General features: G+C 40.6%; 1 protein-coding gene across 7 annotated transcripts in view; it reads right to left on the bottom strand.

The window, feature by feature from the left end:
* COMMD1 (copper metabolism domain containing 1) overlaps nucleotides 1-17,624 on the bottom strand; it is a 239,231-nt gene that overhangs the window by 137,354 nt on the left and 84,253 nt on the right. For all 7 annotated transcript variants that reach the window (XM_012477166.3, XM_012477164.3, XM_012477165.3 and 4 more), the window contains one exon: nucleotides 390-671. In XM_012477166.3, the coding sequence (XP_012332589.3) occupies nucleotides 390-671 (282 nt within the window). The remainder of the gene's footprint in view (nucleotides 1-389; nucleotides 672-17,624) is intronic.

The raw sequence follows: 17,624 nt of genomic DNA, 5'->3' as shown, positions 1-17,624 counted from the left end.
CCTGATTATTAAAGATGACTGGATGAGACTGTGTTGTTTAATCTGAATTCTTGGTCTTTATTTATTATCTCTCTATTATTGTCTTGGAAATTCTGACCAAATGCCAAGGATATTGAGATCTAACCAAATGCAGCAGTGGCCAGCTTCTGAGCAATCACATTATTGGCCCATTCTGTTCTTCTGAGACAGCTGCCAGGACCCTGAGGCTAGTTTCTAGACTCTGTCCACAAGTGAGAGTATCCAAATTTTCAGATGATTCTACCTTTAAAAAGAGATTCTAGGAAACAGTGTCTTTTCCTGTTGCTGTTATTATATAAAATCAGTCTGAATGTACAAGCTAACATGTAATGAAAAATATAGTTTACAAAGGAAAATTAAGTTGAACTTACCTGTCCATATTTGCCTAATTCCAGCTCTATAACGGCAACAGGCATGTGTATTTGAGCTGAGTGCCTTGACTGAGACTTGCCATCAACTCTCCAGCTCAGGCCCCGAAGCCCGCTATTCCAGCGGCTCTGGTTCATGAGGCTCTCACGGATTTTTGTCTTGTGGCTCTTCCAGAATTTAGAAATGACAGCAGCTTGGTCAGATGTGATCCCACCTTGCTTTTTGGTTTGAGCAGTCAAGTATGCCTCCAGCTGGTTGAAATCCATGTCTGCAGACGCAATAGACTATAAAGATGACAGAAAAAGCAACAAATTTGGATTTAGTAGGTAACTAGAAAGAGATAGCTTCTTAACTAAAGATCATATTTTGAGTTCTCTTAAATCACTGAAACAGGCCAGGCACAGTGGTTCACACCTGTAAACTCAGCACTTTGAGAGGTCAAGATGAGATCACTTAAGTCAGGAGTTCAAGACCAGCCTATGGTAAAACCCCGTCTCTACTGAAAATACAAAAATTAGCCAGGCATGGTGGTGCATGCCCGTAATCCCAGCTACTCAGGAGACTGAGGCACGAGAATCACTTGAACTAGGAGGCAGAAGTTGCGGTGAGCCAAGATTGCGCCACTGCATTCCAGCCCAGGTGACAGAGACCCTGTCTCAAAAAAAAAAATCACTGAAATAAACTTTCAAAAAAGGTCAAGGGACACTAAGGAGGCCAAGCACAGTGACTCACATCTGTAATTCCAGCACTTTGGAAAGCTCAGGTGGAAAGATCACTTGAGGTCAGGAATTCAAGATCAGCCTGGCTAACATGGTGAAACCCCATCTCTACCAAAAATACAAAATTGGCCCGTGTGGTTACTCACACCTGTAGTCCCAGCTACTCAGGAGGCTGAGGCAGGAGAATCACTTGAACCTAAGAGGCAGACGTAGCAGTGAGCTCAGATTGTACCACTACACTCTAGCCTGGGTGACAGAGCAAGACTCTGCACTCAAAAAAAAAAAGGTGGGGGGTATACGGAGGGGGTGGACAGTAATGAGAATAAGCTCTTTATAAGTACAAAATGCTCCCTTTGGAAACATCAAATATCAGAAAAGGTACTGTTAAATATTCTGTGTCACTCAATTTTGTATCAGTAACAAGAATGTAATTTTTAAATATCCAGTTCTATGGCAGGGAGATAAAATGAAAACTTTTTTGAAGTAATAAAACAAGTCAGGTATGGTGGTGCATGCCTGCAGTCCCAGCTACTTGGGAAGCTGAGGCAGGAGGACAGCTGGAGCCCAGGAGTTCAAGTCTAACCTGGGCAACATAGCAAGACCCTATCTCTAAAATAGTAACAGTAACAATAAAACAAAAGAATAAAATTAATTGGTTGTCTGATAAAATCTTACATAGTTTCACAGTGCCTTAGAGCCAGGCTTGGTTTGATATATTTCAACTGTATAACACCGTATCCATATGCAGGACTAAGTAAATTTTGTTAAGTGAACATATTATCTTAGCTTTGAAGCCTATCTTCAGTCAAAGAGCTCATTCACAGTAATACTACTGTGAAATTATATACTACTTTATACTTTCCCATAAAGTTTCAAAATTTAATTGCCATTGAATCTGGGTACTCTATTCTAGCATCCAAGAAGACACAGTAACTAAATATAAGCTCAAGTGTAGTAACGCGCCTTAAATTTGCACAGTACTCTTTAGCATACCATAGCATTTTCACATCTACAGGCGTACTTCATTTTATTGTGCATCACTTTACTACACTTCACAAATACTGCATTTTTTACAAATTGAAGGTCTGTGGCAACCCTACTTACAAATTGAAGGTCTGTGGCAAGTCTACTGGTGCCATTTTTCCAACAGCATATGTTCACCTTGTGTCTCTGTGTCACATTATGGGAATTCTCATATTTCAAACTTTTTCACTATTATTTATATCTGTTATGGTGGTCTATGATCAGAGACCTTCGATATTACTACTGGAATTCTTTCAGGGTGCCATGAACCATGCCCATAGAAGACAGAGAAACTAAATGATAAATGTTTGTGTTCTGACTTCTCCAACCACTGGCCATTCCATCTCTTTCCCTCTCTGCAGGCCTCCCTATGAGACACAACAATATTGACATTAGGCCAATTAATAACCCTATAATGGCCTCTAAGTATTCAAGTGAGAGTAACATATATCTCATTTTAAACCAAAAGCTAGAAATGTTTAAGCTTAGTGAGGAAGCCAAGATAGGCTGAAAGCTAGGCCTCCTGTGCCAGATAGCCAAGTTGTGAATGCCAAGGATAAGTTCTTTAAAGAAATTAAAAGTGCTACTCCACTGCACACACAAATGACAAGAAAGTAAAGCAGAGCCGGGTGCAGTGGTTCACACCTGTAATCCCAACACTTTGGGAGGCCAAGGTGGGCGGATCACTTGAGGTCAGGAGTTCGAGACCAGCCTGGCCAACATGGTGAAACCCTGTCTCTACTAAAAATACAAAAATTAGCTGGGCATGGTGGCGTATGCCTATAATCCCAGCTACTTGGGAGGCTGAGGCAGGAGAACTGCATGAACCCAGGAGGCGGAGGGTGCAGTGAGCCAAGATCACACAACTGCACTGCAGCCTCAGCCTGGGGGTTTTTTGACTTCATCTCAAAAAGAGAGGAAGGGAAGGGAGGGGAGGGGAAAGGAGGGGAGGGGAGAGGAGGGGAAGCATAACAGCCTTATTGCTGATATGGAGAAGGTTTTGGTGGTTTGGACAGAAGATCAAACCAGCCACAACATTCCCATTAGCCAAAACCTAATCGAGGGCAAGGCCGTAACTCTCTTTAATTATATCTATGTTGAGAGAGGTAAGAGAGCTTACAGAAGAAAAGTTTGAAGCAAGGTTAGTTCATGAGGTTTAAGGAAAGAAGTTGTCTACATTAACACAAAATAAAGCAGCAGGTGCTGATGTAGAAACTACAGCGAGTTATCCAGAAGATCTAGTTATTTGATGAAGGCGGTTACACTAAACAAAAAATTTTCAATATAGATGAAATAGCCATATATTGGGAAAAGATACGATCTAGAACTTTCTTTTTATGTGTGAGCTCTCACAAAACAGGACTTTCACAGCTATAGAGAAGTTAATGCCTAGCTTCAAAGGACAGGCTGACTCTCTTGTTAGGGGCTAATGCATCTGGTGACTTGAAGTTGAAGCCAATGTTAATTTACCATTCAGAAAACCCTAGGGCCCTTAAATATGTTGTTAAAACCTATTCTGACCGTGCTCTATAAATGGAACAACAAAGCCTAGATGACAGCACATCTGTTTACACCATGGTTTTAAGACCATGTGGAAACCTACTGCTCAGAAAAAAGATTCCTTTCAAAATATTACGGCACACTAACAATGCACCTAGTCACTCAAGAGCTCTGATGGAGATGTACAAGGAGATGTTATTTTCATGACTGCTAACACAGCATCCATTCTGCAGTCCATGGATCAAGAATTAATTTTGACTGTCAAGTTTTTTTAGTTTGTTTTTTTTTTTTTAATACATTTTGTGACCAGGCGCAATGGTTCACACCTATGATCTTAGCACTTTGGGAAGTCAAGGTGGGCAGACTGCTTGAGCCTGGGAGTTCAAGACCATTCTGGGCAACATGGCGAGACCACATCTTTACAAAAAAATTAGCCAGGCAGGGTGGTACGCATCTGTGGTCCCAGCTACTTAGGAGGCTGAGGTAGAAAGATCACTTTGAGCACAGGGGATCGAGGTTGAATAAGCCAAGATGGCACCACTGCACTCCTGCCTGGGTGACAGAGCAAGACCCTGTCTAAAAAGAAAAAGAAAAAGAAAGAACGAAATATATTTTGTAAGGCTACAGGTGCCACAGGCAGTGATTAATAGATCCAGGAAGAATAAACTGAAAACCTTCAGGAAAGGATTCACCATTCTAGATGCCATTAAGAACATTTATGATTCATAGAAGAATGTCAAAATATCAACATTAACAGAAGTTTGGAAGAAGTTGATTCCATTCCCTCATGGATGATTTTGAGGGGTCCAAGACATCAGTGGAGGAAGTAGATGCCTATGTGGTAAAAATAGTAAGAGAACCAGAATTAGAAGTGAAATCTGAAGATGTGATTTAATTGCTGCAAACTTATGATTAAACTTGAATGGATAAGATGTTATTCCTGGTTGGGCACAGTGGCTCACACCTGTAATGCCAGCACTTTGGTAGGCCAAGGCGGGCAGATTACGATGTCAGGAGTTCAAGACCAGTCTGGCCAGCATGGCGAAATCCCGTCTCTACTAAAGATACAAAAAATTAGCTGGGAATGGTGGCGCACACCTGTAATCCCAGCTACTCAGAGGTTGAGGCAGGAAAACTGCTTGAACCTGCAGGCAGAGATTGCAGTGAGCTGAGATTGCACCATTGCACTCCAGCCTAGGTGACAAGGTGAGACTCTGTCTCAGAAAAAAAAAAAAAAAAAAAAAAAAAGAAGTTACTCCTTATGGATGAGTAAACAAAGTAATTTTTTTTTGAGATGGTATATAATCCTAGTAAAGAGGCTGTGAACATTGCTGAAGTGACAACAAAGGACTTAGAACATTACAGAAACTTAGCTGATAAAGCAGCAGCAGGGTTGGAGAGAACTAGCTCCAGTTTTTAAAGAAGTCCTATTGTGGGTAAAATGCTATCAAACAGCATGGCATGCTACAGAGAAATCTTTCATGAAAGGGAGAGTCCATGGATGCAACAACCTCCTTGTTGTCATAAGAAATTGCCACAGCCACTCCAACTTTCAGCAATCACCACTCTGATCAGTAAGCAGTCACTGATATCAAGGCAGTTTGAATCCCACTTCTGACACATACACACACACACACATACACACACACACACACACACACACACACACACAAAATTTAAAAAACAAAACATCAAGGCAAGACCCACCACCAGCAAAAAGAATATGACTTGCTGAAGGCTCAGATGATCATTAGCATTTTTTAGTAATAAAATTTTTGGGTTTTTTTGGCGGGCGGGGGATGGGGTCTCACTCTGTTACCCAGGCTGGAGTGCAGTGGCACAATCATAGCTTACTGCAGCCTCAAACTCCTGGGCTCAAGTGATCCTCTCGCTTTAGTCTCTTGACTAGTAATAAAGTATCTCTTAATTAAGGTATGTACATTGCTTTTAAAGACACAGTGCTATTACACACTTAATATAGTGTAGTATGATATGGCATGGTATGGTATAAACACAACTTTAATGTACTAGGAAACCAAAAAATTCATGTGACTTGCTTAATTGCATCATTCACTTAATTGTGGCTGCCTGGAACCAAACACATGTATTTCCAAGGTATGTCTGTATTACTTCACTTGACCCTCATAATCAATTTTCAAAGGCAGTGAAGTAGACAATAGTAGTATAGTTCTCTTTATTCTCAATTTATAGAAAAGGAGACTGAAGCTTCAAGTAGCCAAGTGATTTTTCTGAAAGCTCTGTGAGATAAGTGCAGGCCCAAAGCCTCAACTGTTAAGCCAGGTTTCCCTCTGATTAGTTGTCACAAGTGATTACATAAATAGATTCAGTATCACTACCACTGGAAAAAATGTAAACTGGTACATTCTGCCAACAATGATACAGAGATGCCACTACCTAACGAGTAGCCTTCAGAGATCCTGAGACATCAAACAATGATTTGAAGAGTGGTACCACAAATTTTTTACTTAAGGTTTAGATGACTGAGTGAGGAATACGTAAGTGTTATCAGAAATTAGCGGGTCAACTAGTTCAGTTCAACAGTGAATAGAAAAACTGAGAAATAAGATTGACAAGGCAGTCTAGAGCCAGATTAGAGTGTATTAAGTTTAGACATTGTTACATACAGGTAATGAGGAGCCACTAAAGGCTAGGTAACTGGGAAATCATGATGCAAGATGTGGTTTAGAATGCTGAATCTGGCGAGGTGTGGTGTCACGTGCCTGTAGTCTCAGCTTCTCCGGAGGCTGAGGCAGAAGGATTGTGCAAGCCCTGGAGGTTGACACCAGCCTGGAAAACACAGCAAAATTCTGTATCTTTTTAAAACAATTATTTTAATTAAAAAAAATTTTTTAGCTGAATCTGATAACATTAAGTAAGTAGTTGGATTGAAGTAAGTAGTTGGATTGAAGTGGGAAATTATGAGAGGGCTAGGGCAATAGAGCCTAGGAGAGGACAGCAGCAGTTAACAACTTAGTCCTCACAGTAAGCTTCCCCTTGCCTCTTCTTTGCTTTGCCCCTATCTGCTACTGGCCATGGGGACTGGCATAAGCTCTAAACCAGACAGATCACAATATCCTCCTTTCTATGGGCACACTGACTGGTCTAAATCAATTTCCCAATTTAGGGCAGGAGAAATGGTCTTATCTTTTTGGGTCATAGTATACTAAGGACATGAGGCTAGGGTTACAGACAGCATTTTCTTGGACCTTTTGGCAAAAGCCTGTCTGCAAAATAGAATGAAGCCAAGGAGAGATAAAAGTGGATTCTAATGGGGTTATATCCTGTTTTGTAGTTCCTAAGGTCCTGGTTCCTGCAGGCCTTCCTGCAATTCTATAATGTTATCTCAGCATCCTTCCCACCTAGAGACAACCCAAAATTCCATCAACTTTTCAAGATAGTTTAAGCTGTATTCCTATCATTTAGAACCAAGAGACCTGACTAAAAGAGTGCGGTAGCAGTGGGAACAGAAGATTGTAAAGGTAGACAACGTAAGGTAGAATACAGGTGAAGTAAGTGAGACTGGAGGTGAAAGAAAAACAAGCTGTCTTTCTTCATTAATATAAAAAAATTGTCAGGAGGCTGAGGCAGGAGAATTGCCTGAACCCAGGAGGCGGAGATTGCGGTGAGCCGAGATCGCGCCATTGCGCTCCAGCCTGGGTATCAAGAGTGAAACTCCGTCTCAAAAAAAAAAAAAAAAAAAAAAAAAAAAAAAATTGTATGGTAAATATTACAATTTGCTGGTACATTAAAGATATTTCACATTGCAATTCAATAAACATTTACTTAATATTTGCCTGTTTACCAGAGAGCAGGACCCAAAACCTCTGGCTATGTCAGTCAGTACAAATACAGGCTAGCCGTGGTGGCTCACACCTATAATCCAGCACTTTGGGAGGCTGAGGCGAGCAGATCACCTGTGGTCAGGAGTTCAAGACCAGTCTAGTCAACATGGAAAAACCCCATCTCTACTAACAATACAAAAATTAACCGGGTGTGGTGGTGAGCACCTAGTAGTAATCCCAGCTACTGGGGAGGCTGAGGCAGGAGAATCTCTTGAACCCAGGAGGCAAAGGTTGCAGTAAGCAGAGATTACACCCCTGCACTTCAGCCTGGGCAACAGAGTGAGACTTCACCAAAAAAAAAAAAAAAAAGAAAGAAAGAAAGAAAAAAGACATACTATTATCTTGTATAATATACTATAATTAAGTCAAATTATTTCTATTGGCACCTTACTTCATAATATCATGTCACAACTCAGGTGATTTGTATAATTTTTTTTTATTATTGTACTTTAGATTCTGGGGTACATGTGCAGATCATGCAAGACTGTTGCATAGGTACATTCATGGTAAGGTGGTTTGTTGCCACCATTCCCCCATCACCTATACCTGACATTTCTCCCCATGTTATTCCTCCCCCACCTTCCCTCCCACTATCCTTCCCATAGCCCCCCGACAATGGACTCCAGTGTATGATGCTTCCCTCTTTGTGTCCAAGTGTTCTCATTTTTCAACACCCGCCCATGAGTGAGAACATGTGGTGTTTGATTTTCTGTTCTTGTGTCAGTTTGCTAAGAATGATGGTTTCCAGGTCCATCCATGTCCCTACAAAGAATACAAACTCATTGTATTTTATGGCTGCATAGTATTCCATGGTGTATATGTGCCACATTTTCTTTGTCCAGTCTATCATTGTTTTTCTCAAATAATATCAAGAGATTTCCATTTTGATATAATTTCATCTGGGACAGAAATTATTTTGGTTGGGTTCCAGTCAATAATATCTTGAACTAGGGTCAACTCGTCCAAATTTACAACAATCAAAAATTAAATGAGAAACCGATTTTGGTTTGGGTTCAAAGTCATCAATTTTCATTTAAGAAATATTTGAATAGCTACCATAAAACAGATATGGTTCACAGCACGCCACTTCCATCTACTGGCAGCCTAAGCTGACAGCCTGGTACTCATCCTTTATTATTCTCTCTCTTTCACATCTTGAATCAGTGATTTTCAACACTGGCTGCAAATTAGAATCCTGAAGTACAATTTTAAATATCAGTGCCCAGATATAATCCCAGAATTCTGATTTCTAGGAATTATAGAGTGAAGCCTAGGAATTGGTATTGCTTAAAAGTGATTTCTAGCAGGCAACAAAGTGTTAAAAACAAATGCCTCTGGCAGTAAAATGAGTTCAAAAAAGAAAAAGAAAAAGAAAAAAAAGAGGCCAGGCACAGTGGCTCAAACTTGTAATCCCAGCAGTTTGGGAGGCAGAGACAGGCAGATCACAAGGTCAAGAGATCAAGACCATCCCAGCTAACACGGTGAAACTCCATCTCTACTAAACATATAAAAAATCAGCAAGGCGTGCTGGCACACACCTGTATTCCCAGCTACTCAGAAGCCTGAGACAGGAGAATCGCTTGAACCCGGGAGGCAGAGGTTGGAGTGAGCCGAGATCGCACCCCTGCATTCAAGCCTGGGCGACAGAGCGAGACTCTGTCTCAAAAAAAAAGAAAAGAAAAACAAATTCCTGTAACTTTCAATTGTCAAGTTCTACTGATTATTGTATCTGAAATAATTCTCTAATAATATGTTCCCTCTGGTCTGTCCCTACTAACTGGTACAAGCCCTCACTATCTTGTACCTAAACTAAACATGGACTCCCTCAAGTCTATCTTCTATACTACCATCAAAGTTTTCTATCTAAAACATCAATATAGGATGCTGGCACTTGCTTGTTTAAAGTTATCCCATGGCTGGCTATTAATTGCTTCAGTGGTGGTCAGGCAGGATGGTGTGAAGCACTCTCCTATGAGGTATGAGATAAGTAGCATATAACATAGTTAGCAGTAGTAGTAGTATATGTATTAAAGTTTGTAAAACTTTTTATAAGCATAAATCAGAGTGTTTTCCAAGGTATCCTTATATAAAACAATTATCTCCCTCATCTTAATTGTTTGCTTGAATGGAAGAAGAAAAGAAAATTACAAACACAGGAACTCTGCATGGAAATATATCATGCATGCATGACTTTGTTAAATGTGTCGCAGAGGAATAAAAAATTGAAAACTGATAAACCAGAACAGCGGTTCCCAACCAGGTAGTATTGCACTCCCAAAGGCACCTGAGAAATAGTGGAGGCTACATTTGGTTTCATGGTGATTGGATGGAGGGAGGGCAGCTGGCATCTAAGGAGCAGGAGCTAGGGATGTTTGGCATTCTACAATGCCCAAGAAACAGGCGTTGGCAAGCTTTCTGTAAAAGGTGTAACCATCTGTTGCATATTCTTCCCTTTTGTGTACAACTGTTTAAAAATATAAAAACTATTCTTAGCTCATGGCCATATAAAAACAGGCAGTGTGAACCGTGGCCTGAAGTTTGCAGACCCCTGACCAAGAACATCCCACAGGACAAACAGACCTGTCTCTCAACGTGACTTTGCAATGTCCCATCTGACATTGTGTGGAAAAACCTGTTTATAACTACTTGGGTCTAGAAATTATTTTGTTTTACATAAAAAAGTATTTTTTTCATGGTTTTAATAAACACCAAATTGTCCAGGAATGCAATTAATACAACTTGTACTTTCACTTGGTCAGAACTTTATAAACAGGATGTTAAGTATTTTGAAAAATCTCTCAACTAAAACTAGGTTCTTGTTACATGAAACAAAAAAAAAAGAAAAATCTCAGGCCAGGTGTGGTGGCTTATGCCTGTAATCCCAGCACTTTGGGAGGCCAAGGTGGACAGATCACCTGAGGTTGGGAGTTCAAGACCAGCCTGACCAATATGGAGAAACCTCATCTCTACTAAAAATACAAAAATTAGCCAGGCGTGGTGGCACATGCCTGTAATCCCAGCTACTCAGGAGTCTGAAGCAAGAGAATCGCTTGAAGCCGGGAGGCAGAGGTTGCGATGAGCCAAGATCATGCCATTGAACTCCAGCCTAGACAACGAGAGCGAAACTCCATCCCAAAAAAAAAAAAGAAAAAAAAAAATCTCATTACCAGTGACAATACCATTTAAAATATCTTAGCTACCAATATAACACATTTTATAAACCTGCATTTGTTGCTGTGCATTCACAGTTATTCTATGTACAGGTACAAGCATCTTATAAATTCATTACATGTTCTAGTGAAATAATGCTTAAACATTTATATTTTAAAATATATATTTCAAATTATGTTTTTTAGATTTCTTATACTTTTCCTTTGTATTACATTTATGACATATTAGAAATTATGTGTTAATTATAATTAGAAAACATTTACTATAAAAAAGAAACACTGGGCTAGATATGTTTGAGAACTACTGATCATCAAGTTCAAACTCAACAAACAGGTCCAGGCTTATCTTTTAGTGTCTATTTTACAACCTCCTGCCTCCTGCACTTAGACACTCAAATAGCACTTACCTGTTTGTACTTCCCCAACCAACAATCTCAATATGCTGCTTCTTTCTATGTGCCTCTGTTGGTGCTATTCAAAATGTTCTGAAATGTCCTATCATCACTTTCCCCAGATTAATTTCTATTCACCATTCAAGACTCAGTTCAAGTATGTCTTCCCCAACACTCCTTCTCTCCTAGTAAGTGCCCCTTTCTCTTCCAAAAATGCCCTAATATCTCTATCTCTGCACTTACCTCAATGAAATGAAATTAAGTTAAAAAGTCTATTTGACCCAACACAGTCTAAACTTTGAGGGCAGGGTCTATGTATCTCTGCAAATACAGCATCTAACACGTTGAAGTAGAATTCATATTCCAACAAGCATTCATATTGTAACAATAACTTTTTTTAATAAAAAAATTCTAAGTATTGCAGATCAACATTAAGTCCAGAATTATTTAAAGCTCCCAACTTCTTGCTTTACAAAATTCTCTCACATACATTCACAAACCATAAACTTCATTCAGATGAGAGTAGAATATAATTCAGGGTGCTGATTTCTGTTTGCCAAATCCAGCCTAGCAAATTAGCAAGGGGCTCAGAGCCCCCCCCCCACCGCCCACCTCCAAAAAGAAATTAGGCTAGGATACTAAAGAAAAAGAAGAATGTGAGTGAAAACTGAAAATGTATTTTATCACTTTTTTTTTCTTTTGAGATAGGATCTTACTCTCTCACCCAGGCTGGAGTGCAGTGGCATGATCACGGCTCATTAAAGCCTTGCCCTCCTGGGCTCAAGCAATCCTCCCACCTCAGTCTTCCGAGTAGCTGGGACTACAGGCATGTACCACCATGCCTGGCTAATCTTTTTTTTTTTTTTTTTTGTAAAGACACAGTGATGTGGTTTGGCTCTGTGTCCCCACCCAAATCTCATCTTATAGCTCCCATTATCCCCATGTGTTGTGGGAGGGACCTAGTGGGTGATAACTGATTCATGGGGGAGGGTCTTTCTTGTGCTGTTCTCATGATAGTGAATAAGTCTCCCAAGATTTGATGGTTTTAAAAATGGGAGTTTCCCTACACGAACTCATCTTGTCTGCCACCATGTAAGACATGCTTTTCACCTTCTGCCATGATTGTGAGCCCTCCCCAGCTACATAGAACTGTAAGTTCAATAAATCTCTTTCTTTTGTAAATTGCCCAGTCTCGGGTATGTCTTTAACAGCAGCATGAAAACTGACTAATACACAGGGGCTCACTATGTTGCCCAGGCTGGTCTTGAACTTCTTGGGCTCAAGCAATCCTTCCACCTCAGCCTCCCCAAATGCTGAGATTACAGATGTGAGGCAGTGTGCCCAGTCTCTGTATTATTTCTTGCAACTCCATGTCAAACTATAATTATCTCTAAATAAAGGCTTAATTTAAGAAAAAAAATACATAAGAACTTCTCTGACCTCTAGATTTAAATTCTAATTCTTCAATATTGTTTATAAGGTGAATCACAGTCAGGCACCTTCTCCCCATCTCTAGTTTCATTTCTCTTCATATCCCCCTACCTCTTACAATCTTCCAATCATTTGTTCTTCCTACCATCTCTATTGAACTCCTTGTAGCTCCTAAGTGTGCATTCTATCTCCTTCCTCTTGGCCTTTGCCTATGCTACTCTCTCTGCCTAGAAAATCTTAGTTGCTATTCCTTTATCCCCTTACATTGTTGACACCACCTCTTTCTTCAGGCTTTGACACAGATCTCACTTTTTACATGAAGTCTTTCCTTAACTCCCAAATTTGGGACAGGAGCTTCTTTCTAGACTGCCTAGTAAACTAGTGGTATTTATTACAATGCAGGGTAACTGCCAGGCCCATATCTTGCTCCAAAGGTCACTGTCCTCCTATTTAATATTTAATCCCCGAAGTCTACAAAACTGACTAGCACATAGTAGGTGCTCTATAAATACATGTTGAAGGGACAGCAAAACTATAGAAGAGAGTGAAAAGATCAATTGCCTGCGTGTGGTGGCTCATGTCTGTAATCCCAGCACTTTGGGAGGTTGAGGTGGGCGGATCACTTGAGGTCAGTTCGAGACCAGCCTGGCCAACATGGTGAAACCTAATCTCTATCAAAAAGAAAACACTACAAAAATTAGCCGGGCATGGTGGCATACACCTGTAATCCCAGCTACTCAGGAGGCTGAGGCAGGAGAATCACTTGAATCCAGAAGGTGGAGATTACAGTGAGCCAAAATCGTGCCACTGCACTCCAGCCTGGGTAACAGTTAGGCTCTATCTCAAAAAACAAACAAAAAATCAATAGTTACCAGGGTTCGGGGGCAGGTAAATGGAGGGATGAATAGGTGGATCCCAGAGATTTTTGGACAGTGAAACCACTCTGTATGATACTACATGGCAGATGCTGTATTTGGCAGATGCATATCATTATACATATGTCAAAACCCATAGAAGTTACAATATCGAGCGTGAACCCTAACATAAATCACAGACTTTGAGTAGTAATCATGTGCCAATCTTGGTTCATCCATTGTTTAACAAATGTACCAGTCTAAGCCCTGGGAGGCCGAGCAAGATGGCTAAACAGAAGCCTCTACCAATTGTCCTGCCTGTCGCAACACCAAAAATGGCAACTATCTACATTAAAAAAGCACCTTCACAAGAACCAAAAATCAGGTGAGTGATCATAATACCTGGTTTTAACTTCACACTGCAGAACAACAAACTGAAGTGGGTAGGAAAGGCCCTTCAGTTTCTGACACCACCCTTCCCCTATTTGCCAGCAGCAGTTAAGAGAATCTGTGCGTTTGTGGGAGGGAGAGTGCAGCATTTGTGGAACTTTACATGGAACTCGGTACTGCCAACACCAGGCAGAACTCAGCCAATGTCCACAGAGGGTGCATTTAGATCGGCTCTAGCCAGAGTGGGATTGCCCATCGCAGAAGTCAGAACTTTAGTTCAGAAAGCCTCACCACAGAAGGCTAAAGAGCTCTGGAGTCCTCAATAAACAAAAGGCACTCAAGGCCACAAGGACTGAAACTTATACAAAACTCGAAAAGCTGTGCTGGGATCAGAGCCTGTGGACTCAGGAGACACGTGACCTAGTGAGACACCAGCTGGGGTAGCTAAGGGAGTGCCTGCATCACGCCTCTGCCAACTGCAGGCAGCACAGCTCACGGCTCCAAAAGAGACTCCTTCCTTCCACTTGAGGAGAGGAGAGAAAAAGAGTAAAGACTTTGTTTTGCAACCTGGACACCAGCTCAGCCAAAGTAGGACAGTACACCAAGTAGAGTCATGAAGCCCCCACTCCAAGCCCTAGCTCCTGGACATTTTTAGACAAACACTGGGCCAGACGGGAACTGGCTGCCATGAAGGGAAGGATCCACTCCTGGCGGGATTCATCACCTGCTGACTAAAGGGCCTTTCAGTCCTGAATAATCAGCAGTGGTAACCAGGCAGAACATGTTGTGGGCCTTGAGTAAGACCATGAAACATGCTGGCTTCAGGTGTGACCTACCATATTCCCAGCTATCATAGCTATGAGGAGAGACTCCTGCTTGAGAAAAGTAGAGGGAAAAAATAAAAGGGACTTCATCTTCCAGCTTAGGTACCACAGTGGGGAAGGACACCAAACAGACCTGGGGTCCTCAATTTCAGGTCTTGGCTCTTAGATGGTGTTTCTGGACCTATCCTGGGCCAGAGAGGAGCCTGTTGCCTGGAAGGGTGAGTCACAGGTCTGGAAGCATTCACCACAAGCTGAATGAAAAGCCATTGGGCCTTAAGTGAACACTGGCAGTACTTCCTATGGGCCTATAGTGGTAGCCCTCACAGGGAGAGGCTCTTCTGCCTGGGAGAAGAGGAGGAAAGAGTGGGAAAGACTTTGTCTTGTGGTTTTGGTGTAGCAGAACAGAGCACCAGGTAGATTCCTAGGGTTTACAACTCCAGGCCCTGGCTCCCAGACAGCATCTCTGGAACCTACCAGGGCTCAGGAGAACTCACCTCCCTGAATGGAAGGACACAAGCCTGTCTGGCTTCACCATCTGCTGACTGTAGAGCCCAAGGCCTTGAGTGGTAACCAGGTAGTGGTTACAGTGGGCCTTAGGCAAGACCCCGTGTCATGCTGACTTCAGGTCTGAGCCAGCACAGTGCCAGTGGTAGTGGCCACAGGGGTCCTTGTGTCACCCATCCCTCAACTGCAGGCAGTCCAGCACAAAGAAAGAGACTCTGTTTGGGAAAAAGGGAAAAGAACACGAGTTTCTGCCTGGCAACACAGAGAATTCTTCCAGATCTTATCTAAGACCACGAATGTGGTACCTCTAACAAGTCCATAAGAACTTCAATGATGTTGGACCTGGGGTGTCCCTTAATGCAGATACAACTTAGATCATAAGATCCCTGTCCTTTTAAATACCTAGAAGGCCTTCTCAAAGAAGACAAGTAAAAAGATGTACTAGATGGTGAAGACTATAATAAAAATCTACTTCTTCAATGCCTAGACACTAACAAGCATCCATAAGCATCAAGACCATACAGGAAAACACGACCTCCCAAAACGGACTAAATAAAGTACCACGGGTCAATCACGGAGAGACAGAGATATGTGATCCTTAAGATAGAAAATTCAAAACAGCTGTTTTGAGGAAACTTGAAGAAATTCAAGAGAACACAGAGAAGTAATTCAAAATTCTTTCAGATAAATTTAACAACAAAATGGAAATAAAAAGAATCAAAAGGAAATTCTGGAGCTTAAAAATGCAATTGATACAATGAAGAATGGATCAAAGAATCTTAAAAGACTTGATCAAGCAAAAGAAAGAATTAGTGAGCCTGAAGACAGGCTATTTGAAAATACACAGTCAAAGGAAACAAAAGAGAAAAGAAAAGGAGGCTGAGCAGGGTAGCTCTCGCCTGTAATCCTAGCACTTTGGGAGGCCAAGGCGGGCGGATTGCCTGAGCTCTGGAGTTCAACAGCCTAGGCAACATGGTGAAACCCCATCTCTACTAAAAATACAAAAAATTAGCCAGGCATGGTGGCATATGCCTGTAGTCCCAGATACTTGGGAGGCTGAGGCATGAGAATTGCTTGAACCCAGGAGGCAGAGGTTGCAGTAAGCTGAGATCATGCCAATGCTCTCCAGCCTGGGAGTGGACAGAGCAAGATTCTCTCTCCAAAAAAAAAAGAAAATAAAAAAAGAAAGAATGAAACACACCTACAAGATTTAGAAAATAACCTCAAAAGGGCAACTCTAAGAGTTATCGGCCTTAAAAAGGAGGCAAGCAGAGACATAGGTGTAGAAAGTTTATTCAAAGGGATAATAGCAGACAACATCCCCAACCTACAGAAAGACATCAATATTCAAAAAGAAGAAGGTTATAGAACATCAAGCAGATTTAACACAAAGAAGACGACCTCAAGGCATTTAATAACTATACTCCCGAAGGTCAAGTATAAAGAATCCTAAAAGCAGCAAAGGAAAAGAAACAAAATAACATGCAATAGAGCTCCAATATGTCTGGCAGCAGGCTTCTCAGTGGAACTCTTGCAACATCACGCCAGGTGAAATTGGCATATTTAAAGGCTGAAGGGAGAAAAAAAAAACCTTTATACCAGAATAGTTTATCTGGAGAAAATATCCACCAAACATGAAGAGAAAAATAGATTTTCCAAGACAAAGAAAAGCTGTGGGATTTCATCAACAACAGAGCTGTCCTATAAGAAATGCTAAACGGAATTCTTCAATCTGAAAGGAAAGGATGTTAATGAGCAAGAAATCATCTGAAGGTATAAAATTGACTGGTAATAGCAGGTATATGAAAAAACACAGAATATTATAATTCTGTATTGGGGTATGTAAATTACTCACATTGTGAGTAGAAAGACTAAAAGATGAACCGATCAAAAACAGTAACTACAACAACTTTTTAAGACAGAAAAACAAAATAGAAAATAGAAACAAAAAACAGTTTTAAAGCAGGGAGACGAAGTTAAAGTGTAGAGTTTTTATTAGCTTTCTTTTTGCATGTTTATATATGCTATAAACGTTAAGTCGTCATCAGTTTAAAATATTGGGATATAAGATGTTATTTGCAAGCTCATGGTAACCTCAAATCTAAAAACTGTGACATAAGAAATATGCACAAAAAAAAGATATTAAAACTTGCCACCAAAGAAAAGCACTTTCACTAAAAAGAAGAGAAAGAAGAAAAGAAGGAAGAGAAGATCACAAAACTAGAAAACAAATAACAAAATGATAGAAGTAAGCTCTTATTTATCAATAGTAACATTGAATGTAATGAACTAAACTCTCAAATCAAAAGACACAGAGCGGCTGAATGGATGAAAAAACAAGATCCAATGATCTATAGCCTAAAAGAAACACACTTCACCTATAAAGACAAACATAGGCTGAAAATAAAGGAATAGGAAAAGATATTCTAGGCAAATAGAAACCAAAACGGGTAGAAGTAGCTATACTTAGACAAAACAGATTTCAAGATAAAACTACAAAAGAGACAAAAAAGGTCATTATATGATAAAAAAGCCAATTCAGCAAAACTATAAAATAATTTTAAATA

Source organism: Aotus nancymaae, unplaced genomic scaffold (genome assembly GCF_030222135.1).
Source record: "Aotus nancymaae isolate 86718 unplaced genomic scaffold, 86718_ANA_hifiasm-v0.15.2.pri h1tg000057l, whole genome shotgun sequence".
Lineage (NCBI taxonomy): Eukaryota > Metazoa > Chordata > Mammalia > Primates > Aotidae > Aotus > Aotus nancymaae.
This window is presented reverse-complemented; position numbering and strand designations above follow the sequence as displayed.